Genomic DNA, 26,255 nt, shown 5'->3' with positions numbered 1-26,255 from the left:
AATATCAAATTTCTTCTAGGCGAGCTTTTTTGGTCTCAGACAAATCAACATTTTCTATTTTGAAATACAGTGAAATCATTCATACATGCTTTCTCCTTAGGTAATTGCTTTCTCAACAAAGTATGAACTCTCAAACATTTTTAACTTATCAATATGGTAAGCATAGCATCCAGATTGACACTTGGTATTAGAAACAAAGTAAAAAAAATAAATAGTCAAACTCCCCACCACCTCCCTGATTACTTTAAGAGATTGTCGAAGTAAAATATATGCATTCCTGTGCACTTTCCAGTCCCATTCAAAGAGGGCACCTTATAGTCAGCCCTGAAATTTCATTTTGCTGCTTCATTCTGTTTAAAGGGAGAGTTGCTAATTTTTTATTGGCTACTCTAAATGAAGGCGGAGTGGCTTCTGGTGAACTGCTGGTCAATGTCTCTGAAGCACTGAAGTCTGGAGAAAGATTATACTTTAGATACAATATGCCTGGTGAAACTACTATGTCGCACAGAGCACAGCAACACAAAAGCTAATGAATGTAGCTCCTGTTTGTTTTTTAGGAGTGGGAAATGTGTTTCAATTTACAATTTTTCTTTTATTTAAATTGTCTACGTGTAAGATGGTACAGATTCTGATAAATTTGAATTAGTAGGGAAAACAACAGTAAATGGTGGTCTTTCTGTGGTTTGGTTGGTGAGATTTAATGAATATACAACTTTACTATTGTGGCCGTAACTTGTCACAAATTAAACTAGCAGATATTTAGCCATCACTAGGAAATAAAGCAGACAGATGTTTATAAGAAAACTTACTTTGATTTTAAAATTAAGTTTTTTAAAAGCTAAGGTATTAGCTAACATGTAAATTTGGAAACTTGTTTTCTTCTCTGTGATTTTAACCTGGTATTTTCGTGTTCAATTGAAGGCAAATTCTTAGACTACTCTCAGCACCAGCTGGAATAACAGTCTGATTTCAGAGGCTCAGAAGACTTGTATTTTTTTCTCTGTTAGGCTCTTTTTAATACAAGTTGCCAAATTTTGCATACAAGATTGTAATCTGGGTTAGCATTGATTGCTTCTATACTTAACAATTTGCCAAAGAAGTCTTGAAACCATGCTATTGATAATAGGCAACTGTTTATTTACATTGACCAAAATGAAATTCAAATTCATGTAAGAGTTTAATATTTGCTGCCTGGGTTCTGGTTGCACTACTGCTCACTCCCCACCCCCACTCCCGAAATTGGGCAATATGTTGACACAGTAAGTTCTGCTTGTCAGCACTATCAAGTAATTCTGGCAGGTTTATCCATGTACATCTGCCACCCTTCATAACTGAGTGTTTCTGATCTGCTTCAGAAATACCTTTCGGTAAACTTGCTAGCAACACGTTAATGCACATTAGCGAGTTCTTTGTGCTAACCTGTTCTTTTATGTTGAGATTACAAGACTTTTTAAAATTTGTGGCTTATGTTTAATTAATCCCTTAATAAGATAGGAAGCTCACAATGTTCTAATGAAAAAGAAAAATATTAATATGTTCACCAGCTGAATTAACATCACTGATACCTATTTTTTAATTCAGGTCTATGCAGTGATCAAATATTTTAAGCAGAAAACTTCTATAATCAAAGTTTGTGTTCCGAGTCTGTAATATTTGAAGACAGTTGATACTCAGCTACTGATATACCTAGTTCTAGGAAAAATGTTGAATTTGAAAATGTTTTTCTTAAGAACATATATATAAAACAATATGCTGGATGTCTTCATCCACGAATTCGAGTAATACATTAGTGCACCTTGTATGTCAAAACCAATCGGCCTCTGTCCCAAGGAGTGCTGCAGAACATATCAGAAGATTTAAAATATCAATTAGTAGGAATTCTGTTGGCGGCTGCCTTGTGATTGGTGTTGAAAGGCAACTAAAAATGCTTTGAAGGAGACTAATTTCATAAACTTAGTGGGAAATTGATTATACTGCATAAAAAAAAGTTGAAGATATAAAGCTGATCGTTGAAAGGGAGAAGGAAAGAAGCAATTGGTCTGGAATGAAATGTAATGTAGCAAATAAGAGTTGGAGATAACATCAGAGGAACAAGTGTGGAACAAGGCTGGATATGAAATATAGAAATGTGGCCAGTTTGTTCTTCTGAATATTCTTTGGCTTCTGAGTAGTTCAGGTGAAGGTCCTCTGTTGTGATTGTCATGTGATAAGCAGTGGTGTTGTGCCATTATGCTAGGTGATCCTCATTGCTGGCATTTAAGACTGACATCAATTGATTCTCCCTGGGACTTAGGCAATGGTTCAGTTCCTTTTTACAGCAGAGTAATGGGACTTCAAGAGAGCCTATTGTCATCTTGTGCTTCTGAGCTGCCCTCAGAATTCTATTTTCCTTCACTTCTCTCAGGTAAATAGTGCATTTCTTTTGGCTTTTGGCCATATGAAGATATCGGGACACAGCTCGTGGGGTTAGGAGGATTGATAGTGCCTGAAATAGACCCTTGGAAGCATGGATAAGAAATTCTCTTTACGGTGGAGAAGATAGAGAAGGAATTAAATGTATGGAGACCAGTATGCTAATTAAGGAAGTCTATCCAGTGGATTTTTAATAACAGCAGCACTATAACAATTTCCCGGAAATTGTTCCAAGTTTTCCTTTCTAAGTAATGTTCTTTAGAAACAATAAAAAATACACGGTTACAAGTTTTTGATTTGAAAAATGCATAGCAATTTGGTGCTCTGAAGATTCTGGCGTACATCGAGTCATTCTTGGCAGCTTTACTGATAAATACTTCTCTAGTAGAAATAAATAAGGTGGTATATGTTGTGGATAAAGACAGTTTTAATATGCTATCTTTTGCAGGCAGACTGAGAAATGGTTTTTTTGGGGGAGGTGTTTTAGTGTGTGGTTTTTTTCCTCATTTATTTCATTAGGAATTAGTCCAGACCCAGATAAAATTATAAGCTAAATTTAGAAATGATATATAATTTCATTATTTCATACCTAAACAAAAAGCGAATGTAAACTGGCAGCAAGTTTGTGTACAAATATAAGTATATATGCATAAATATATGTTTGTATGAATATATTTATACATTTAGATATAGATACATTAATTAGTGATACATTAGCTGGCACAAGTACCTTGTGTTGTACTAAACCCACCGTAGTTCTTTGAGTGAAATGAAGGGCAAGGGAATGGCCACTGTATAATGTTTATAATTCCAGTGTGCCTTTTGGTTGATGATTAATAGGCAGCTCTTTAAGAAGCTGCTTTCTTTAAACATTTGAAGTTCTTCAGGCCTGTGTTATTAGCCCTTACTTAGCTTTCTCCATGCCAATGCAGATTGATACTAAAAATAAATTATGTGCATACACACACATACATATGAATATACATGCTTATGCAGTAAACTAATGCAGAGTAATTTTTGATTCCAAGTCCTAGGGAAAAGAATACGAAATACACTCTGAAATTCAATTCTATAATGTTTGTGCTAACTTCTTCATAGGCGATGAACTGGCTGTAGCTTATTTGTCATAGTTCTGTTTCTTAACACTACCGTAACCTGAAATGCATATTAGGATATCTCATCTATACATATATATGTGTGTGTGTATTTGTATTAAAAATTATGACTGAATTAGAATGAGTTCAGGTATTAAAACATTCAGGAGTGTAACAAATATGGTTTTATATTTATGAGTGAAGGAGGTTTACTGGCTAGTACACTCTGACTGTCATTTTAAAGCCATTGTTTAAATCTAGATTTTTTTTTTTTTAAAAACAGAAATAATTCTATGCAATAAGTCTATTTGAAGATTAATTTTTAAAACACTATTTAGTCTAAATTTGACATTCTGAGCTCTGGCTTCCTGACAGTTTAGTAGGTAGTGTTGTATCTTGAAAACTATTTCTTAACATGTAGTCTGATCTTAATTTTTCTTACATTATGGCACACAAGTCCTGTCAGCATGCAACTTTATGAACACAAAAAAGAAGAGAAAAAAAAAAAAAGGACCTAGTCATTGTGGAAGTAACTTAGTCTGCTTTTCTATTTTTTTCCTCCTCCTTTCTTACATGCTCCTGTGGTTACTATTAACTATCACAACAAGCAGCCTGATTCTGAATACTAAAATGTGAGAACGCATGTCATGGTATCCCAGTAGTCTTCCAGTGTAACATACAAGCAATGTTCTAGTCTTAGTAGTTGTGAAGTATTTTACAATTTTTGTTAGATTTTAAATTTGATTGAGTTCTAAATATCTGCATTTTCAAATTAATTAAAATATAGTAGTGGTACAGAAGAAAAAGCACATGACTTTTTCATATTTAAAGTATGATGATTTGAGCACTAATTATGTGTTTATTTTATGTAACCAGCTGAATCATAGATAAGCCCTCAAAGTTAGTGAAGGCAGAGCAAAGCTGTGAGTTCAGTATGCAGTTGATATTCTGAAAAACTCCATATATAGGCAGGACTTCATAAAAAACATTAAAGGTATTAATATAGAACAATGCATCAATAATTTTGTCTTAAAATATTCGATGAAGGAATTATCTGTCTTTCCTTTGGGAAGTGAGGTAAAAGAGAATTTGAAGGGCATGGCAGTTTATTTTGCTATTTCCCATCTTGGATCATCTTCCTTAGTTTTCATTTTTTTTCCCAGAGGCTGCTCTTGTAAGGGATGAGAGACCTAGAAAAGTAATATTTTCCTGTTCCAGGTGATTTTCAAGAAGAAAATATGAGTTTGCGGAGTGTATGATGAACATTTCCATTTCTTTAGCAAGTGGTGAAATAGCTCTCCTTTCATTAAGGTCGCTCATGAGTGATTTCTGGCTGAAGCATACCAAAGGGAAGTTTAAAAGATAGCACTGCTTACTTTAAAGTTATGTAGTAATCTTATATCTTATGTATACATCTGAGTCTTTTTGGACTGGATATAGACTACTGTGCTTTCAAAAACTTCTAAATTAGGCTGAAGAGAAAAACATCATACCAAAACCTATCCAGTGATGACCTTTGAGAGAGCCTCTAAGGCTCTCTGGCTTTTGTTTGTTTTTCTGTTTCCTACCGATCACTTGAGATAGTGTTACAAGTTTGAAAATACTATTCATAAATAGAAGATGCTTGTACTACAAAATTAAAACATTATCCAAATTGTGGCATAAACTCCTACAGGAAATAAAGACCTTTACAAACTTCACTGTTTTTCCTGAAATAAGCATGCTGCTTTGATTTTTGCTTTTATCATTGTAATGTGCTATTTAAGGAAAAGAATCTGTTCAAGACCTTTAGCATAATGGCAGTTAGCAGACTTTATATAGGAAAAGTATCTCTTTTCCCTATTCCCGCCCCCCCCCCCTCCACCCCCCCCCCCCCCCCCCCCCCCGCTCTCTCTTCTCAATTCCCAGAAATCAGTATTGAAAGCTTTTCATGTGTAATTGTTGGTTGCAATTAACTGCTGAAAACAGAGCACCATATTCTTTAGGCATGAAAGAGGATTGTTCACTTGTATTCCAGAAAAATCATGGGGTTTTTTGTCAGAAGATATCAAAAGCTAGGTAAAGAAATTTTGTATGATCTTCAGTTGGGAGTAACAATAGAAGTGGATGGAAATGACTGCCTTCCTTCAGGGGTAATCAGACTGACGTGCCCTTCTAGGCTATTACGAGCCCAGTGAAGTGCTTAGTTTTGCAAGATGCTGCCTAAACTAGTTCTTACCATTTCTCATCTCAACCTGCTTGTTCGTTATGGTGGGTAGAAATAAAATTTCAGAAAGGGCAGGAAACAGAGTTTTCTAATTCTCATTTACTCAATATAGGGTCAGCTAAATTTTCCTTTGGACTCTTTCTTGTGCTATGTGGGCTAATAACTTCCCTTTTACAGGGAAGCTTTCTAAATGTCCACGTGTGTTTAGAGATTATTTTTTTCACCCTCTACCCAGCAACAAGAGTAAGTGGAACATGTAGTGTGAGAGAAATGAACTATGCCTATTTCAAAGCTTTAGGAACATTTTCCATTCCTAGTAGTATTATCATTTTGTGTATAAATGTATGCAAAATATGTATGTGTGTACAATGATAATCTATATCTGTGTATGTATAAGCAGTTCATTTTCTCCAAAAACCAACTGTGATCAATTTTCAGTAACACCTGCTTTAGAACTACATTGACAAAGTAGGGTTTACTGTTATTGAGATAATTTGCCTTTTTTTCCTACTTAAGTTACACCTGTATTTTTTTCAGCAACTATGAGAGTTGTAATAGTTTTACATTTTCATTTCCTAGCAGGTATGTCAGAGCATGTTTAGACTTTTCAGTTTTTAGGCTATTGTGACATACATTTTGTAACAAAATTTAGGGTACCATTACTATGTTTTGTTTCATTATTTCTTATTTTAATTTCTTGGTGTTTCATTTAGTAGAAATTTACGAGAAGCGCAAAAGCATTGCTTTTAAACAATTATTAGAATATTGTACATATCGATAATAAGCAGATGTCTCAGTAGATGAATGTACTATTATTGTGTATAGAAATAGATCTTCATTTGTATAATCTTTTTATTATTACCTGTAAATTTTAGAATTTTGAAAATTCACGTTGTGAAATGCCAGAGAAACTGCACTTGTGTATCTTCAGACTTGGTCAACATTTTCATTTTCATAAGTTTCAATTATATGATTCTGTCTTTTCCTACAAGTTTCCAGAAGCATTTGTAAAACACAGCTGATTGATACTTTCCTTTTCCTCACTGTTTAATGTGGCTTTGTCTCTTTATTACATGCTTTTCAAACTCATTCCAGACATAAAATTGTCAGTTTTTCTGAGATCTTAAAGAAGAGAAGCACTCTGCTGTTCAGGGTAGATATTGATCTGCTTTGTCACAACAATGTTAGGAGAAGGGGTGGTGTGATCTCCATTCTACGAATGCAAGTAAGAGGCACAGAGTTTGGGGAAATTGTTTGCTTCTCAGTGTCCAATCTGAGAAGACTAAAAAAGTTGGGTGTTTTTCTGAAATATTTGTCATGTATAGCTCTTTGAAAACAGAACATCCATTGACTGTCTCAAAGTTTGGTGTTTGTGTGATCTCAAATTTGGCACCAAAAAGAAGAAAACAAATTGTCACTTGTGAGAAGTTGTAGTTTAAGTTACATGCCAATTATTCAGGAATTAAGAACTTTTCATCAGGGAAGAGAAAAGAAGCAAAATATTTCATTTCCTTAGTTGCAAAATATTTAATTTCCTTAATTAAGAAACACTTTTATCTTCCTTCAACTGTCTATGTCGTTCTCTGTACAACTTTCAAATTCTGCAAAAAACAACATTGAACTTTTATAAACAAATAATCTCTTAATTATTCAAAAACATCACTGATGGGCACTGGATGAGGTAGGGTTTTGTTGGAAAAATAGTTTTGAAACTTAGCTATAGTTTATTCATGCAAAATGGTAGAATTTAAATTGCACAGGAGGTCTTACTCCTGCACTTCCTTTTTTTTTTTTTTTTTTTTTTGTACATGTATAGGCTTGACATTAGGAAAAATTTTTCACTGAAAGGGTTGTTAGACATTGGAATGGGCTGCCCAGGGAGGTGGTGGAGTCACCATCCCTTAATGAGTTTAAAGGTCATTTAGATGTAGTGCTTGGAGATATGCTTTAGGGGTGTACTTGGTAGAGTAGCGTTGATGGTTGGACTTGATGATCTCAAAGGACTTTTCCAACCTGAATGATTCTATGATTTGCAAAATTTGCAAGAATTGCAGTTTTCATTTAAGTTCCTAGAGGTTAACTAAAATACTTAAGCAAAACCACAGATTCCGTTACATGTTAGGATGATGACCTTCACGTGATTCATCAGCCAAGTTGCAATCTATTGATCAACTGTACAGACTGTTCTTGGTTTAACAAAGTTAATGAAGCTAGTGTGTACAGAGCACATACTGTCAATGGGTTTCAGATTTTGGTGAAGCATAATTTTGTGGGCATGGCCCCTTTTTTTTCTTTCATCCAGCCTTGAACTGTTCAACTCCACTCCTTTCAAACTTCCCTTCTGCTTCTTTCTGTTCCTGCTTTTCAATCCCCTTTTTTACTGAGGCTTCTCGTTTGAGTTGGCCTTCCCTATTCCACTTTCTATGTCAAAGCTTCAAGTTTCAGGGGAAGGCCTGATAAACCCCTGTAGTCATAAGCTGAACTGTGTTCACTTACTCTGTGGGAATTACTCCTGTGCGAACTTAATAGCATGAGGGGTTTTAAGTAGGTTTAAATAAATTCAGAGAGAATGAAGTTTTCAGAAATATTAGCTAGAAGTTCTAAATTTTAGAAATTTAGAAATTTTAACCAAGGGATAATTAGTCTGGACATGCTGAACGGATTTTTTTCCCTGTCTCCATACTCAGCTTCCAGATTGTGTGACTTGGGATGGATTTTCACAGAGATTGACAGAAAACCACTTCTGACATAAAATGAGGAGAGTATTATGTCTTAACATGTATTTTTTATATATAGTGAATTTTCTTTTATGTCGTAATTGTAAGGATGTTCTAGTGAAATCCATCTTTCCTACACAGAAGAATTATTGAGAAAGTACCCATCCTAAAAAGATTCACCCTAAAAAGTTATTTTTGGCAACACTGTAAGCAACTTAAAGCTGACCTTTTAATAAGAAATGTCAGGCAACTTTAGAAAGTGATGCTATCTATAATGTATTATGTTTCTGGATTACTCTCTTCTACATATAAGAATGGCTCTTCAAAACAAAGAAAATCATCCACTAAAGCTTTCTTTCTTGGTTTTGTTCTTAGAGTGGTAAAGGCTTTTTTTACGAGTAAGATTTATTTCCTAAAGGAAGTCTTTGGAGTTATGGCTTCTTCTGACAGTTGCTAAAATAAAATGTAACAAACATTTAATTTTAAACATTTGAGTGGTGAAATATTCTTTTGGATTAAATGAAAATTCATAATTCCTGTTTGGAAGTTGCTGCTTCATTCTGCTTGAAGTAATGGAAAAGTTTTAGGCTTTTACTGCTGCTGTTTTATAGTTATCAGCAAGGGGGGAAAAAAATGGGAAGAGTTGCCATATTGTCTTGAATGATTGTGTAATTCCTACCTGAGAAGAATTAAAAAGTCCAGCCCAGTAATTTTGACTTAATTTTGAAGGATAAAGTTTAAATATTCACTATACTATCAGTAGTACTACATTATCACTACTGTCTAGTTTAATTACACTGTATGTGTAGATAAACTAAATTTAGGAACAGGAACTAGAACCACCAAACTAGTTATATATTTTACTTCAAGTTTTTGTTATTTTTCAAATTTAGTTTTTTTTTTTTTTCAGTTGTTTCTGTAACTTTCAAAGATACTAGTGCTTATGCTTAGTCTTTTATACAGTCATAACGAAAAAAAGCAATTTTTATATACCTCACTACAATGGGGCGTGTGTGTTGAAGTGTGAACTCTGCAGGGTTTTGGCTTTTTACAAAGTCTTTCTTGACATCCTAAAAGGTGTTCTGGATGTTTCTTCAATCTTAAACTTACTATACTTATCTCTTCCATTGACCTCAGTTTTCTTCTGCCTCTATCCTTATTAAAAAAACAATTAAATGTTGGAACTGAGGTGACAGGTTTTTGTTTCCTGTTTTTAATTTCATGCTAAAGTCAGTAATCATCATGATTTACTAAAATTTTCTCACTCGCATCTAACTGGGAAATGCTATTTAATTTTAGTTACGTGTCATACAATGTATGTAATGAACAATTCTTACCCTAAAAGCATTTAGACTTAAACAAAAAAAAAGGCATGGAATAGGTGAATAGTTTTGGAGCTTGTGCCATGTATTGTTGGACCATCTTCTCAGCTCAGCTATGCTGAGTGTTCTCATTTATACGTGTAATTTTACCTTCACCCAGGATGGTGTTCTTTTAAGGATTTTTATATTTATTTTTTATGCTCTATTTGTACAATTGCTTTTTTCTGAAGATATTTAAAATAATATTTAAAAAAAATGTTTAGTTTGGCTTACAAAGTTGCTCTAGAATATCTAAGAACAATGCATTGCAAGGTGCCCATCTCGATTTTTCAAGCCTGCCTTCCACTGATGACACGACCATCCAGTCGTTCTTTTTCCCTTTTCTTTTTCTCTTTTCTATTTCTCTCTAACTTTCAAATTTCTCTATTTCTTTCCTATTAACCTAAAAAATAACAAAAAATCCAATCTTTACAGACCATCCAGTTAAGTATTAAAAAGGCAGTGTTAAGATGAAAAAAAAAAAATTACTAGAAAATGTAGCCCTTGTTTAAAAGAAAGTATTTGTGCTTTAGTTCAAGTAATATGTTTTTCTCATGTTCAGTAATATTTTTTTTTTAAATCTTATATGGCAAGCTCCTCTTGAATTGCTCTGAGCAATTCTTGTTTTTGTCTTACTGGTAGTGCACTGATTGAGGTCCAAGAGAGCTTGTATCTGCTTAGTTTATCAGGCAGACACCTAGAATGTAAAAGACAGGAATATAAACTCCTTTGTAAAGTTTATCGCGTGTTAAACAGCTGGAAATAAGGTAAGAATTAGCAGCATGTAACAGACAATAGTGAAATGTTGTATGACCTTACAGCAGTCAACTGATTATACTTCAGAAACCTTAAATCTAATATATTAAATTCCTATGTTCCCTGTGGTCTCACAAGGAAGTGTTTTTGAGAGTACTACTCAGAACTTTTTTTAGGCAAATCCTTTAATGCAGTATTTTACTTTGTGAAGGAGATTTGTTAAAAGCACTAGTGAACTAACATGTAGGTAGCTAGTGTTACTACCATTTACTACATGACCTTTACAGTAACTGTACGTTTGTAAAGGGTTAATAAATGATTAATGTACCAACTGATTGTTGGGTCCAGTACGTTAGCAGATGGCTTATAACCAAATCTAATACCATCTGTTGATGCGCTTACTAACCATTGCGATGGATAATAACCAAGTCTGTCAAATGTTTATAACATACTTTGTGGTTTTGAAATTTTCTTTAAACTACTTATAAAGATATCTTTTAGTTTTAAGTTGTGATTCCCGTAACAGTCTGACTTAATATCTCATATCATTGAATAATTCTCTTACTCATGTATTCTTTCTAGGATCATATTGTTTCGTCCTATGACATTTAAAGAAAAAAAGTTGAAAACAATGAAACCTCTCAATAACTGAAAGGGTTTTTCTTAAAACTCATAAAGCCTGCAATAGCCGCTAACTATGCAGTAGGCAGAGTAAGGCAGAACATGAAGGTGGAGGAAACAAAAGTCAGGGATAAGAAAAAGTAGGATTTTTATAACACAAAATGAAAGCAAAGTTGTGACATTTTCATATATGGTAATCCAAGATATCAGTTCACGTTCTGTGGATAAGAATTTCTGCAAATAAAATCTTGAAAGCTTTAGGCTGGGTTCGACATTTCATTGAGAAGGGGTCCTCAGCTTGGTGGCTTCTGCTACTTTTGGCTGTAATAAATGAAGCTGTACCTGTGACATCTGATTGATAAAATCAAACATGATTGTCAGCAGAGTTTACAAGGAATGTTGTGACACAAGCTTCTGCAGACAGCCTTAACTCCCTTGTCTAAACAGAAACACACTTCTGACACGATTTCACAAAGTAGAAATAGTAGATTACTTATGTAACAATTTTTTCTGGTTAGACAAGGGAGAAGTAACTGACATCATGCGTGCCATTTAAAACTACTTGAAAATGGATCATAGTAAACTTCAGAGTTTGTTTGGAAGGCTTCACTTTCTAGAGAAACTGGAAAGTTTTCTTGCTACTTTGATTACATAGCAGCCTTATTTGAATACAAAGTTGAACTGGTCAATTTTGCAAAATATGCTCAGTCCTTGACTCTGTTGGGCATGTAGAGGAAGGGGAATAATTTAAAAGAACAAATACAATGAAAATAGCTTCTTTTATGAGTACAGATGTGTATAGATGAAAAAGGTGACCCTACTAGAAATAGGATTTTTCATGCAACCTGCAATTTTGTTTTACCTTTTCACACTTAATGTTTATACTTGTGGTTTATAATTGTCCAGAAATTAACAAATAAATTTTTGTCTTTCTCCTTTCTGTGTCCTCCTTTCTGGTTCATGAGGTCCCAGTTTGTAGTGAAAATTGAGTCCTTGAGGTCATGACCTTATAGTTAGTGCTATTAAATATCATCTTGCTTTGCTGCAGTTCTTCAAATTGATTCAGTTCTTTCTGTATGATGAGCTGATCTCCTCTGTATTGCTGACATCTTGTAAATATTATTAGCATGTTCCTACTTTAATAACTAACCTTATTGATAAAGTTAGTCTCAAGATTTGCCTTTAAAAAACTGTGTTAGTAACTTTTCTTTAGCAGATTTCTCTGTTTAACACTATCAGTTCTTTCCCTTTTTGTAATTTTCTTTCTTGTCTCAATTGCACTCATTAGCATTTTTTCCCCATTTATGTAGTTACTTTGCTTGTAGCACCATATGAAATGCTATATTGAAGTCCTTATTAGATCAGCCATATATTCTTTCAAGAACCAGAAATCATACTTTCCAGGCTATTGTATCATTAATGTGTGATGCTATATTATCTCTGCTTTGTATTTCTAAAAGAGAAGAAATCCTTGAATTTCAGTCATAAAAACTAGAAATAGTGTTTGTCTTCTATAATTTCATATCCTGCTTCAGTTATTGCAGTTTTTTCACTTTTATTTTGCTGGTGGGATGTACATAGTACTGACATTTTTACTTGGACTAGCTGTAGTTGTTCCACTCACTGTGCCTCACTGATTGGCTCCTTTTGATTGCAGTGTTTGCATCCACCGATGTCTGTCTATTATTGAACTGGATAGATGATACTGCTTTGTCTCTTACTGTTTACCTCATTTTCCCCTCTATATGTGAAGACTGATTATGGATGCTACTTTATTTTCTCCTGACTTCTGATATGTTTTTGTTTAATTCTTTTACCATTCTTGCTAGACTTTTTCCTAGATATTTGTTGTCCAGATATTCACACTGAACTGGTTAGGATTTCCCTGACTCTTCTTAAGTGGCTGAACATCCTGGTTCTTTCCTTCTAGCAACAAGGTGCCTGTCAGTCTTTCTTACCTTGTACAAAAAAGGAAAATTCTGTTGTAAATCAGGTAGGAATATCTTGACATTTTCCCTGTCTGGAGCAATCCTTACTAAATTTACCCTGTGCTAATCAGTTTAGTTCTTGTAATGAGAAAGGAAAATGATTTTTCTTGCTCCTATGAGTATCCTTTCCAATTTCTGTAGGGATTTAATATAAAGAAGGTTTCTTTTTGGTTAATTACCTGTTCATACATGTACTTGTATATATTGTGTGTTTTTTTAATTCATTAAATCCAAAGGTGCAGCAGTAATTTGAGTAAAACCTAACTGACAGGACAAAAATGCTTATGGCTTCATCCCTTCTAAAAGAAGAAATATTTATTCTGGTTATTTCTGAGGATTTTAACATAAGTATTTAGGCACCTTGGATATAAGACAGTTGTTCTTTTCCTCATATCATCATATGCCTTTAAGCCTCTTAGGTAATAAAAGATGCAACTATGCACAGTGTGATTCAGTTACTATTTTAATATATTTGTTATAGGAAATAATATATTTAATATATTTAGAATTTTTTATTAAACTGAAATTTTTCATACATAGCATGATTCAGTATTTGCCACTGGATAAATTCTTTGTTTACAAAATTTGGTCTGAAATGGAATTGCTTACATATACTTGATTTGAAGAGTTGCTTCTAATTAAAACATAATTTTGTTATAAGGGTTAAACATTTCTGTGAGTGACACTTTTAACCTCAGCAATATATTCCATGTCACTGGTGATCAATAACTGTACGCAAACTCACTGTTTCTGTTTCAGAAAAATCCTTGAGATTCCTTTACTGTGGTGGCCATAGGAAATAAAGCTGCAGGCAATGGTGCTCAGACATCTGTTTGACAGTTATTACTTGTATTTTTTTCTATCTCCTGTTTTGTCTCATTATCCTAGAATATCATGAGACAGACTGCTCCTATAATAAATCTGTCCAAGACAATAGCTTCCTTATACAGTATGTCTCTAATGTCTTTTACGTATGTGGTTCAGACTGCAAAGCGTGGTCATTTAGACCCTTTCACACTGTAGCCTCCCCAATACTCCCTTCTCCTCCATTTGCATTCTTTGCATCTTTGTAGTACTTTCACCTTGTGGTTTGAGGGTCGCACTGAACTCGTGCAGGTTTAACTAGCGAGGTGTTCTAAGGTCAATGTTAGTTTTCCCTTGTTATGGGACACAGGCATCATTATGCTGAACAGAGTGGCAGAAGCCCAAAGGTAACTTACCAGTGTTGAACTCTTGCACAGCAGCCAATGAACCAGTTAAATTATGTCATTTTAGTAGCTCAAGGGTATAATGAATGGCCTTGTAAATTCTACTGCTGACATCTTTTTTTTTTCCACTTGCTTGTTTTTGTGAATTGATGATCATCTTGGGTGTAACTACTTTAATCCTATATTTTACAAGTGTTAGAACCGTTTGTTACTGGAATCAGCAACTATAATAGAAAGTGGATACATCAGCTTTTTGAGATGCATTCAGCAGCAGGACTGATGAGCAGATTTTTATCTAAAGCATCACATTGAACAAAATATGACTAAACATAAATCCTGTCAGTGAGTGCTCAGTCAGTTGTAATGTCTGCAGATTATTCCCTACAGCAATGTAATGGGTGTAAGAATAATAGCTGCTTTGCAGATTCTTTTGATTTTTGGTTGTTGTAAGGTTTTTGTTTGTTTGGGGTTTTTCAAACACGTTGTCTACTTGTTTTGATGGCAAAAGGAAGAGGTTTGAAATACTAAGTGTATTGTATTTCTGTTTGCTGGTAATAAACAGTGTTCCCTATTGGAGCATTGGGTTAGGTGACTTAAGCATTTGACTAGGTGCTTTACTGTCTTTGAATCTGAGGTGGAGAAATAACACTAGTGATCATGTAAGTGGTATGCTTGGCATACTATGGAAGTCTGTATTGGAAGAATAGCTAAGGGTGCTTCAAAGAACACAGTAAGTAGGCTATTGCTTAGTAAGGCTCTGATGAAAGAAATGAACACTGTGATATAGAAAAAAAAAAAAAAAAAATTTGTATCCAGTAGGGCCATACTGTGGTTTGTTCCCTGCAAGTCCAAAATGTGACTTGCCTGCACTAGGGAAACGGTTGATGTACTCCTCTGTCTGCCCTGTAGCTACCACAGCTATTTAGGAAAAGGCAGGGTAAGTTCCATTACTTTCTTCCCTGCAGTTTGCAAGCAAATACTGAATATTCAGTAACTTGTCAGGATATTCTGTTTAAGTGATTATGATGCCAAGTCTTATGGCTATAAAGCCTGAACATATTTATATCTATTTTGAGCATATATTAAGTGTGTACAAAAAGGGAATCTCAACTGCAAAGTAAAATGACCTTTAAACTGAGTAATATAATTTATATTAGTTTTTGCACTTCTGGATAATGCCTGTCATATCTCTTTCATTTCTGTGCTTTTGTGTTCATTTGGAAATAAAAATTGCAAACGTTTTGCTGAAAGATTTTAGTTTTCTTGTAACGTTTTAGAACTCAGAATTTGTAAGGGGGTGAAGTTTGAACACAACCTTTACCTTTGTGGAAAAATTGCTTGAGTAGGTCAAGCTTTCAAGGCTTCTGGATTCAATCTGAGTTCTTGCATGTTAGCTATAAAAGTTTATGTAACACTGACAAGATGATTAAATATTGTTAACTAGGCTTTTGAAATGTTATTTTTCAAATTATATGGAAATGCTTCCATAATCTATATACAATTAGATATTGTTCTATATTTGTATTAAACGTCCTTATTTTTCTTAGGAGCTTTTTGGACAAGCGTAAAAAATTTCACCTTTTGCCCAGTGAACTTCTGAACACCTGTGAAAGTAAAATGTGCTACAGTTGGTAGTGAGAAAATACACATGTATGAAAAGTCAATCTGTTTCTTCTGTTGGCATTCCAAGAGCAATAACATAAGAAAACATTCCCCTTTTTGTTCCAGTAAAGGAACATAATAAATCTGGCTTAGTTTAATACTATCCAAAATTAACTGGAAAGATCAAAAAAGAAAGTAGAATTAAAATAAAATTCCATTAAGACTTAGTACTAGTAGCTCTGCTGTAATGTTCTTTTTTATTTTTATGAAATCCAACGTAAGGACAAAATTACTGAAATTTCTGGTTATTCTAGTTCTACGTGCATCTGTGTTGTCAGTCATGTTGTTATTGGCAGCATTCCAGCACCAAGCTGCAAAGGAAGTAACACTTGCTGTTTACAGTTTTTTGATTGTTTTGCAAAGTGATCATTTTACTTTACCACGTGACCATATTCCTCAGCTTTCCTGCCTTTTGAAAGATACTTTTTTTTTTTTTTAATAACTTTGCTGAGAATGCAAGTGGGATGGCATCACAGCTGAAGCTGCTAGGAGCTAAATACTGCTCAGTGAGTATTTAGATCTTGCTGTAAGTGATCATTCATGTGCACCATCATGGCAGATCGAGCATGTCCCAAGCCGAACTTCCGTAATACTTTTTTTGCAGTTGCTGTTTTAGCTGCTTCAGATTGGGATACTGGAGCGAGACAAACTTGTTTTCCTTGTGTTCTTAGTAATAACCGCTGCTGCAGGTGCTAGAAAGAGTGAGTGAGCCCAGTTTAAAACAGTGCTGGCATTTTACCCTGTATTTGTTCAAAGCTGTGCTTCCATTGACTTCAGCTGTAGTTGGCAATGCTTAGCAAACCTGTGCAGCCAAATCCAGGCTTATGTCAGGAGCAGAAGAATGAAGCACAGCAGTAACCACAGTGAAGAACTTTGCATTGATAGGAAAGTTGTTTAAGCCATAAGAATTTTAGCTGTTCCCCAAGATATCATCTCTTCCTTCTGATTGAAATACTACATGTAATGTCGCAGAATCTAGTAAGTAAAAAAGGCTGAGACTTCTGTGAGCCTAACTGCTGTTTTAGTGTTCTCCTGGAAACAGTTAATAGTTCAGTGAGTGGAGGCCATCTTGTTGCTCGGCAGGGTTGGGCTGCATTGTGCCATGTACTGGTGCAGGAAGCTTGAAAATCTAGGGCAGCATGAAAATGTAGAACACTGAAGTAAATTACTGAAACTGAGATATTGTTCAGAATATAGGAAGCTTGGAAGCTTAATAGAAAGTCAGTTAACAGATGGACTGAAATATAGAGACACAGGGAAATGTATCTTTGAAAGGGTCTAGGTACCTGAGGTTTCGCTGCTTGCATACTAAAAATAGGGAGATCAGGTGTATCTCTCAGCTCAACGTGTATTTTATGTTACAGATGCAGATGACCATGCCGACAAGGATTCAACACATGCAAGAATACATGGTTAAGGATTTTGAGTATGGACGATAGCTAGGCTTAGGCAACATGTGTTAGATTCTTGACATGCCTTCTCAGCGTAAAACTTTTCACTTTGTGACAGTAGTTTAATCAATTAATGATCAAGTGTCTCTGCTGCTAAAATACTTTGCAGAGACAGGAAAAAAAAAGATACAGCTTCAGTTTTTTGAGCAAGGTGCATGTTCTTCATGTCTCTGCCATGGAATATGTTGGTTGTTTCCTTTTTTAGTTCATTAGTTCTAATTACTTTGGCCTACCTGCTCAAGCTCAAAGAGGTAGTGAGGAAGCCAGGCTGTATTAAGGTCTGCTTAACACCTATTATCGTCCTAACTATAGAGCTGGCTTTGTCATCCATAATGTAGTCATATATTCTTTTCTCATTCTCTACCTTTTGCACTTACCAGTAAGACATGGTTTGTGTATCTATTGGGAGGGAACTGAAGTAGTGCTGGGTATGCCTTGCCCTCACATGCCCATGCACTGAGTCTGAAGGGGGCAGGACAAAGCACACCACATTACAGGATGTGACAAAGCGAAAAAGTTCTTTTGATTTCAAATGATACACATACATGTCAATTACATACTTCAGGTACTGCTGTGTAATCTTTGTTTCATAATTAAGATAACTTTAAAAATGTCTTTTACTCTCCTGGAATTTGCTGACACACTGATTACACCTCAGCCGTCTCCTGGAATAAGCAACACAGGCGTCTGTCTTAGAGATAAACAGACCTCTTCAAAGCACCATTTTGATTCATTCTTGGAGCTGGTTCATTATGCGTACCAGATGGAGACGAGAGACCTCTGAAAAGTTATGGTTGTGTAATTAAAGACTAGCGTAATACATGTGCACAAGGGTGTAAAATGCAGGTAAAATGCAAATTATTGTATTTTCTCATTTTATTTTAGTGTCTTGACTCTGCAGTTATTTTTTGGCAAAGTTACTGTTTGTGTTTTGTTTTGTTTGTTGGGTTTTTTAATTAACAGACAGATTATAGACGCTGTATTTTGTGACATTTTTTAATCGGCCCTACAAGTAAGATATCTAAAGGTAGAGAATTGAGACCCACTTTCCACTGAAGGTCCATTTCACTTTGTGATCCTTCAAAAATCTTGTCCTGCATTTGCATTTGTAATTTTTCACTATGCTTAACATATATGCTTTGAGGAAGTCTGTGTCATGTATGAACATATAGATAACATCCAAGGGCTGGGATTTAAAGTTCTGGGACCTATAACTTCTCTAAGAGTTGTCATTACTAAGCTGTTTTTCTTTTGTTCAAGACTAGAGTATTGCAAGAACTGAAATATGCTGCCATATACACTAGCAGCTAACAAGGAAGGAGCTGCTGCCTGTACACAGCAAAAGTACAATCAACATGGCCAGGCTGGACTTCAATCTTTTGCTACCTTAATGGTTGCTGTGTAGCAAAAGGCAGTGCCTCGTACCTGGAGATTTCTCTTTTATCCATGATGTGGTTTGTCTAAATAGGTCTTAGGATCTTTGTCTTCTCTAGAAGATCCCAGCAGATTTTCCAGACTTGCAGGGTTTTCAAACTTCTTTCCCAAGGTTTTTATTCTGCTTTACCATTCTGTATTTTATATTTTGGTTTCCATTCATATCCTAGTCCCAGAACTTCCTTGCAAAGTTCTCATGTGCTGTTAAAGACCTTTATGAATTGTTTCAATTGTTGGGATTGTTTGGCAGTAGATTGGTAGCCTGTGGAAACAATGCAGGAGGCAAATCTGGGAGATGGAACAGTATCAGTTCACAAAACCAGGAGAACCTGTTCATGCTGAGAAATAAGGAAACATTATCCTGTGCGTGTGTGCACAGAAGCACCAGGCTTCTTGGAAGAAATTGCTGAATTTAGGAAACAATCTTCAAATCTGCTGAGTATGAACGAGATACTGCTGAAATGAAAGCTACTAAGAAAAATGGTAGTAGCCCTTTTACTTAAGAGCTAGAATGTTAGCGCTGACTTGTTCGTTTTATCACGCGTACTACAAAATCTGAAGTCAGCATGCGTTGTACTTGTGCACATGTTGCAGCATATTCGCAAAAAGCTGTTGTGTCTAAATTTCCTTTACTTGATTTAGCTTGCTCAAGTACTATAGTGGGAAGTGTTATAATTGCCTAGGTAAAGGATTTTGATTAAATTTATATTCCTGTATCTAATGTCGGTCTAATTTAATTTTGAAAATATGTTGCAGGATTGAATGCCCCTTAAAAGTTTAGAAAGATCCTGCATTCTAGCAAACCTGCCCTGTATAGCTTTGCGAAGCTTTAATGCTATAATTTTTTTCCTCCCTTTTTTTCCACATGCATCCATGTGCCACAGCTCCTTGGGAGGTTTTATAACAAAGTAGGTCCTCCCAGGGAGTTGCTGCTATAGTAGCATACTTAAAATATAACATATGCATGTTAATGAAGGACAATTAAATTCAGTTTGTAGGCTGTGTCCTCTTCTGAACTCACTCCTTCCAACCTCTAAGACTGTAATCTCAGGAATGTTTAGAGCTGGAATAAACTATCATTGTGGGAAAAGCAGCAGTCCTGCCCTTTTGCACTCCTCCCAGTGTTGGTTCTGCCAGCTCAGCTCTGCTACAGCTGTGTAGTAAACCAGATCAGGGGACTGATCTGACTGAAAAATACTTCCCCACCCCGATTTAGGATATAAACTGTATGTTTACTTTCATATTCTCTTCAAAAAAGTGCCATTGTTCAGAACTGTAACACCTGACCTCCTTACGTATGCACAGCACAGGTATTAAAAAGATATTTCAAAGAAACAAATAGAAAAAGACAACTAAAATTCTTGCTTTGAGGAAATGATATAGATCCTATTTAATCATCTTGCTGATATATCACAAGAATGGAATTGGGTTTTTTACATCCAAGTTACAGTTTTTCTTTTCTATCTAGGCTTGCATTTCTTTTAAGGAAGTGAGTATGAAATAAAACAAACTCTCCTACAACAGGTTACTAAGCAGTGGGTTGTTTTAACCAAAATAAAATTTTCTGTTAAGGAAAAAAATTATCTCAGGCTTTTGGGTTTTTGGTTTGTTTTTGTTTCCCCCCACAAGACCTATGTAAGACTTCCTGGGCATAAATTTTATTTTATATTCTGTATGTGTTGATCCGAATGGATAGGTGAACAAGTACTGTCTCAAATACAGTATACAAAAGTTGGCATTCTAAGCAGCTGTAGAAGACAAAAATCATCAATGAAAACTGAAAATCTGTGAGCTCATTTGAACTCTAGTGCTTATTATAGCCTCTAACAGAAATCAAGTATTATTCTTTGGGCATCATGTTTGACTGCCAAAAAATGCTGAAGAGATGAAACAAATGTGTTAAGAAAATAATGCTAGTCCCCTTACAGGAAATACAGCTTCAGTATGTTGGAGAAGGGAAGTTGGATCTTCAGTTTAGAGTAGGAAGACTGTGGGAACATGAGATTTTTGGCAGTAAGAAGATCTGTATTTCAGAGCTTTCTGTAACAGCAAACTTTTAATAATGTGTATTTATTTGAATTCTAGAACATGAATATTGAAAGAAATCTTAATTATTCCATTCTCTCCTTTAATTTTATTTAAAGACAACCTAAGAGGGTTCAAGAGAAACTATACTTATTAAGACAAAGCTTTTTTTACATTTTCTATGGGTACCACTGCTTCTTGTCTGAGGATTTTAAATTTTATTCCTTCAAGAAAGAAGATTGTCTTGTAGTGACCAACATGTGGAAAACATTGTTCCAGGAATGCTGAGGGCATGTTACAATGAAGGTTTCAGTTTGCACAGTAGAATGTTATACCACTCTTTATTAATTGTAGCTTAATATAGTATACAAAGAAAACTGCTATCTTTTACATACTTGTGCTTTACTTTCATGTAATGATAGTGATGAGAATAAGAAAAGTAATGTTTTTCAGAAACTGTCTGACTACAAGGGGCCATTCTGTTACGCTGTCACATGGTGTACAGTATTCTAGACACTACATGGGCATGGGTAGATTGTTCTCTCCATAAGATTGTTCCTGAACTTTGAAACTAGACATTTTAATAGGCCTGCTAAAGGTTGCTTGTGGTTTGTGTTTTGTTTTGGTTTGTTTTTTTTCCCTTTTACTTAAAAAATAGAAGCTGAACTACAGTGAATTAAAGTAAGAGATTCAAACAATACAAACCGACCGTTGCTCAGGTCTTTGAGTGCCCTAGTGTGAAAGTGTTGCATATCCTATCTTGCTTTTCATTTTATCTTGCGTCTAGTGTACTTTCCTTAAGCCTGTGAGATTCACGTTAGACATTTGAAGAATTACTTGGTATTTTCTGGAACAAATGTGCCTGCTGGCATCTTGAGCATCGCTTGCTTCTGCTCTGGTGTTAAGGTAGCGCTGTGACAGAAGACAGATGATGAAGCTCTAAACCAAAAATCTCTGAACTCTGAAACAATTTCAATTCTCTAGTGTAAACATTAATATTGCTATATTTCTAAGTTCTTATTTAAATGATAATGTTTAGAATTAACACTGTTTGTATGTATATTTTTAGAAGTTTTAAAAAACCTGTCTGCATAGCTGCACTGGTGAAAGCAGTTGCAAAAAGAAGAGTATAACTTTAACAACTGTAGGCTTGTATTTGTGTTGGTTTTTGTATTGTTTGGGTTTTTTTTTTTAAATATAGGAAGTTCTATTAAGAAGAAATGTAGAATTTGATGCTGGAGTTTTATAAAATAAGAAATGAGCCTGTGTCAGAAAATGATTTATTTCTATAACAGTCTTTCTTTCCTTTTTTTTTTTTTTTTTTTTCTCCTTCTAGGACCGGAATAGGCCCTATGACACTTTTAACTTGCACTCTTTGGAAAATTCCTTAATGGATATGATAAGGACTGATCATGAGCCTCTGAAAGGTAAACACTACCCTCCCAGTGGCCCACCAATGAGTTTCGCTGATATAATGTGGAGGAATCATTTTACAGGTTAGGAATATTCATATGTCCATGCTTGCTTGGTGTTAAAACAAAAATCAGCTTTTCAGTATTGCTATAAACTTTATGCTAATGAATGAGTTGACAGTTATGTAGAACTTCTGTTTTTCCATCTTAAGATAATCATCTCTACTGTAGGGAGATGAGGTGAAATGGATATACATTTATTTTAAATGCACAATCATAATATTATCTAACTGGCATATTGAAAACTTGGTTTTGTGTAGCAGCAAATTGCACAGCTGGGTCTTCTGCTGCAGTCACTCAGTTCAGAAAATGTGTAGTGGAGCGGGAGTCCAAGTGTTATGTTCAACACCTTATTCGAAGTTAATACTACTGTTATTTTTGGATCATCTGTTAGTATACAGGGTTCTAAAACAACCACTGAATCAAGCTTACTCTCTACAATTGTTTCAAGATTCTTTTTAAAAAAAGTATCTTAATTTGGATTTCAAATTGTTAGAGGGAGCCAAAAACTATTAGATGTTAAGTGCTGGGAAAGTTTTGATTATTTGTGCTACTAAACTGTGTTCTACTAGGTGTAGCATTGGAGGTGAAACCTTTTCTTATACTTAGCTGATACTGAATAGTGAAAGGTTGTGGTAATATTTCAATGAATAAATATTCCTGATTGACCTGCACACTTCTTTCTCTTAATCTTTCATTGGTTAAGTTTAAAAATAGGTACACATTCTTGCTCACATGCATTCTTGCTGACTTTGAAGCTAATAGCAAGCCATATACAAAGGAAGTATTGAACTAGAAATTATTCCTAGATTCTTAAGAAGTCAGGGCACTGGAACTGAGAAGGAATTTAGTTGTGTATGGCACTTCCTATGCTAATGCTGATATACGTATTTCTGATGTCACAGTTGCCTCATTTAGTCCCCTCCCCATTTATATATTACATGTGGAATAGTATTTTTTCTGAAAAAGGTCTTGTGCCTTTTTCACCATCTTTCTGGGTACAGAGGTTTTTTAAACCCAGTACCATGCTGGATTCTGTACTCTCAGCGTTTTAACTTGTGCTTTCCACTATTATCTTGACATTTGCTGTGCTATAGTCTTCATATGTCTTTAACTATTATTCAGCTGTCTAAAATGGCAAGAAATAACGTCTCATGTCTATTCTGATCATAGTCCTCCAAAATAAATGTTAACCTGAAACTTATAAAAAATGAGCTCAACAAAATTGAGATTTCTACTGGATATACGTTTCATATGATTGTTATTAAAAAATAAAATATCCAAATTACTAGTAACTAGATTTATTGTATCCTATTAAATGTATTATAATCTAGCTAAAACTCCATGGTTTGTTTTTTTTTTTAAATCAGTATTTATTTAAATATACAAATTGAGACAATTTTTTTAAAACTGAATTTCCATATGAACCTGAGCATGGAAAGAATGAAAAAGATTGGATTAAAAGTTATATTACTGTAGAAAAGGACTTTAACATCATGTAAGTGGAATTTTGCTTGTACTTTTATTATTGTCTCTTTAGAACCATTTTCAAATGTTTTTTGATTGGAATATTAGCACATAAGATAATAATGGATACAAATCTTTAATTATTTTGTGTTGTTGGGTCATTCTATGAAGAGTAGTTTCTGATACTCAGCTGAGCTAGTCTATCTAAGTGTGGCAGGTGACATTCCACAGATGCACCTGAGTGTCATAACGCATTTAATGTTGGTGTTTTGCATGATGTGGAAATGAAATTCTTCGTTTCGTTAAGCATCTTCATGCTTTTCAAGAAAAGTATCCTTTCCAAAACCAATATAGTATTTTCTTCACTACTAGATTATTAATTTATGTAGGAGACTGACTAATTTAAATGAAAGCAGTAGGAACTGTTTCCCTCTGCTCAAAAAGCAAAACTAAAGAGCTGGATGTTAATTGTAAAGTTTGAGTTACTTTTCCATTTGCCAGTGGCACTGTTAGCTTTACTTTTTCTCTAACAAACATTTATGTCATTTACTGGATGTGCTTTTTCTAACCATCTAATTTTTTCACTCAGTGCTGCTCACTTGTTTTGGTTTTCTCAGCTTCCACTCCAGTAACTGTTGGAGAAGTCTTGTTTACTCTTAGTTATCTCTCTCTGTCTCTGTCCAGCTGTTTTTTTTTCCCCCATTGATACAGTTAATTCCCTATCTTGCTTTCTTTTCCTTCTCCTCCTGACTACGGGACTTACTTTGTGAACCTCCAGCCTTGGCTTGACCTAGTGTGCACTTTCCTTTACTCCTGTTTTCACACTATGCAGCATGACTGGCAATATTTCTAGGAGTGGCTGTTTCAGGACATGTTCATTCTCCCTTCCAAAAAGTTTTGTCTTCCTCTGTGTTAAACAGATTTATTTTGCTATTTTAACTGAATAATTTTCTGAAAAACATAACTATTTTTCTACAAACATTAGTCCACTCTTCAAATCACTTTTCTGTTGCATTTTCATTGTCTTTTCTGTGAAAATTTGGCTTGACTTCCCCTGTACTTCCAACTTTCTGCTTTTCTTCTAGTAAAGATGCAGAAGGTTTTCAGCTGCTGTCCTTCTCTTCACCTTCCTCAGATTTCACTTAATCTTGTCTTCTAAACTCACTTGCTTTTTTCTTATTTATTGCACTCTCCTCTGGCTCTCTCCCTTAAAGTAGCAGCATGTTTTAGTCTGTAATAACCTTGAGAAAGTAAGTGATCGACTCTGCTTGCTTTTGCTTGTTTCTTAAGTTGTCACATTTTCATTTATTTTCACCTTGAAGCATTTTGAGTATACTGATTATGTACTTCAGCTTGATTTTTCAGTTCCTCATAGACATACCTGTGTGAATGCCTCTTGTGTGAAATTTCAACTGCTCTTTCTGGAATCTTATTAAGTTAACCAAATCTCAGAGCTACTTCCTCTTCATTTTACCTCCCCTGTCTTTCAAAATAAACTGGGTGTGTTTTTTCCCTTTAAATCTTCCTCTGGTATCTGTGACTGTCCTCTCTTAGGTTTTGTGCAGCTTTTTTCTTGTGTAGATAGAAAGTAAAACAACCACAAAAATCCTGGTTAAAAAACCAAACAGACAAAGAAAAATAATGAGATGGCTTTCAAATGACTTTTAAAATTGTTCATGTTTTGGTAAACAAGCCTTGTTTTCTCAGCCAATTTTAGCTAACAGTGCTTACATGTCAGTTAGCCTTATATTTACTATCCGAATTTTTAAATGGAAGGGCTGAAAAGATGAGTACCAAAAGCCTCTGATTTTGAAAACACAGGAAGATTTATTCTACAAGAGCTGTGCATGTCTTGGAGCCTCCAGTGCATGTTACAAAGCCAGTGCAGCTATTTCAGGATCATTCCTGTATCAGGAATAGTGTTGTCAGCAGGAGCAGGGAGGTGATCATTCCCCTGTACTCTGCTTTGGTGAGGCCGCACCTCTAGTACTGTGTCCAGTTTTGGGTCCCTCTCTACGAGAAGGTCATTGTGGTGCTGGAGAGGGTACAGAAGCGGGCTACCAAGCTAGTGAAGGATTTGGAGCATGTCTTGTATGAGGAACAGCAGAGGGTTCTGGGGCTGTTTAGCCTGGAGAAGAGAATGCTGAGGGGAGACCTTATTGATCTCTACAACTACTTGAAAGGAGGTTGTAGTGAGGCCGGGGTTGGTCTGTTCTCCCTAGTAACAAGTGATAGAACAAGGGGAAATGACCTTAAGCTGCACCAGGGGAGGTTCAGGCTGGATATTAGGAAGAATTTCTTTACTGAAAGGGTTGTCAGGCATTGGAACAGCCTGCCCAGGGAGGTGGTGGAGTCACCATTCCTGGAGGTGTTTAAGAGAC

General features: G+C 35.1%; 1 protein-coding gene across 1 annotated transcript in view; it reads left to right on the top strand.

Moving 5' to 3' along the window:
• The window catches only part of CPEB3 (cytoplasmic polyadenylation element binding protein 3), a 95,934-nt gene that overhangs the window by 9,707 nt on the left and 59,972 nt on the right, over positions 1-26,255 (top strand). Inside the window, exon 3 of the mRNA XM_086466709.1 lies at positions 22,272-22,431. Within this exon, the coding sequence (XP_086322835.1) occupies positions 22,272-22,431 (160 nt within the window). The remainder of the gene's footprint in view (positions 1-22,271; positions 22,432-26,255) is intronic.

This window comes from Leptosomus discolor, chromosome 6 (assembly GCF_034619465.1).
Source record: "Leptosomus discolor isolate bLepDis1 chromosome 6, bLepDis1.hap2, whole genome shotgun sequence".
NCBI lineage: Eukaryota > Metazoa > Chordata > Aves > Leptosomiformes > Leptosomidae > Leptosomus > Leptosomus discolor.
The sequence above is the reverse complement of the archived record's forward strand: the minus strand, read 5'-3'. Positions and strand labels throughout refer to the sequence as shown.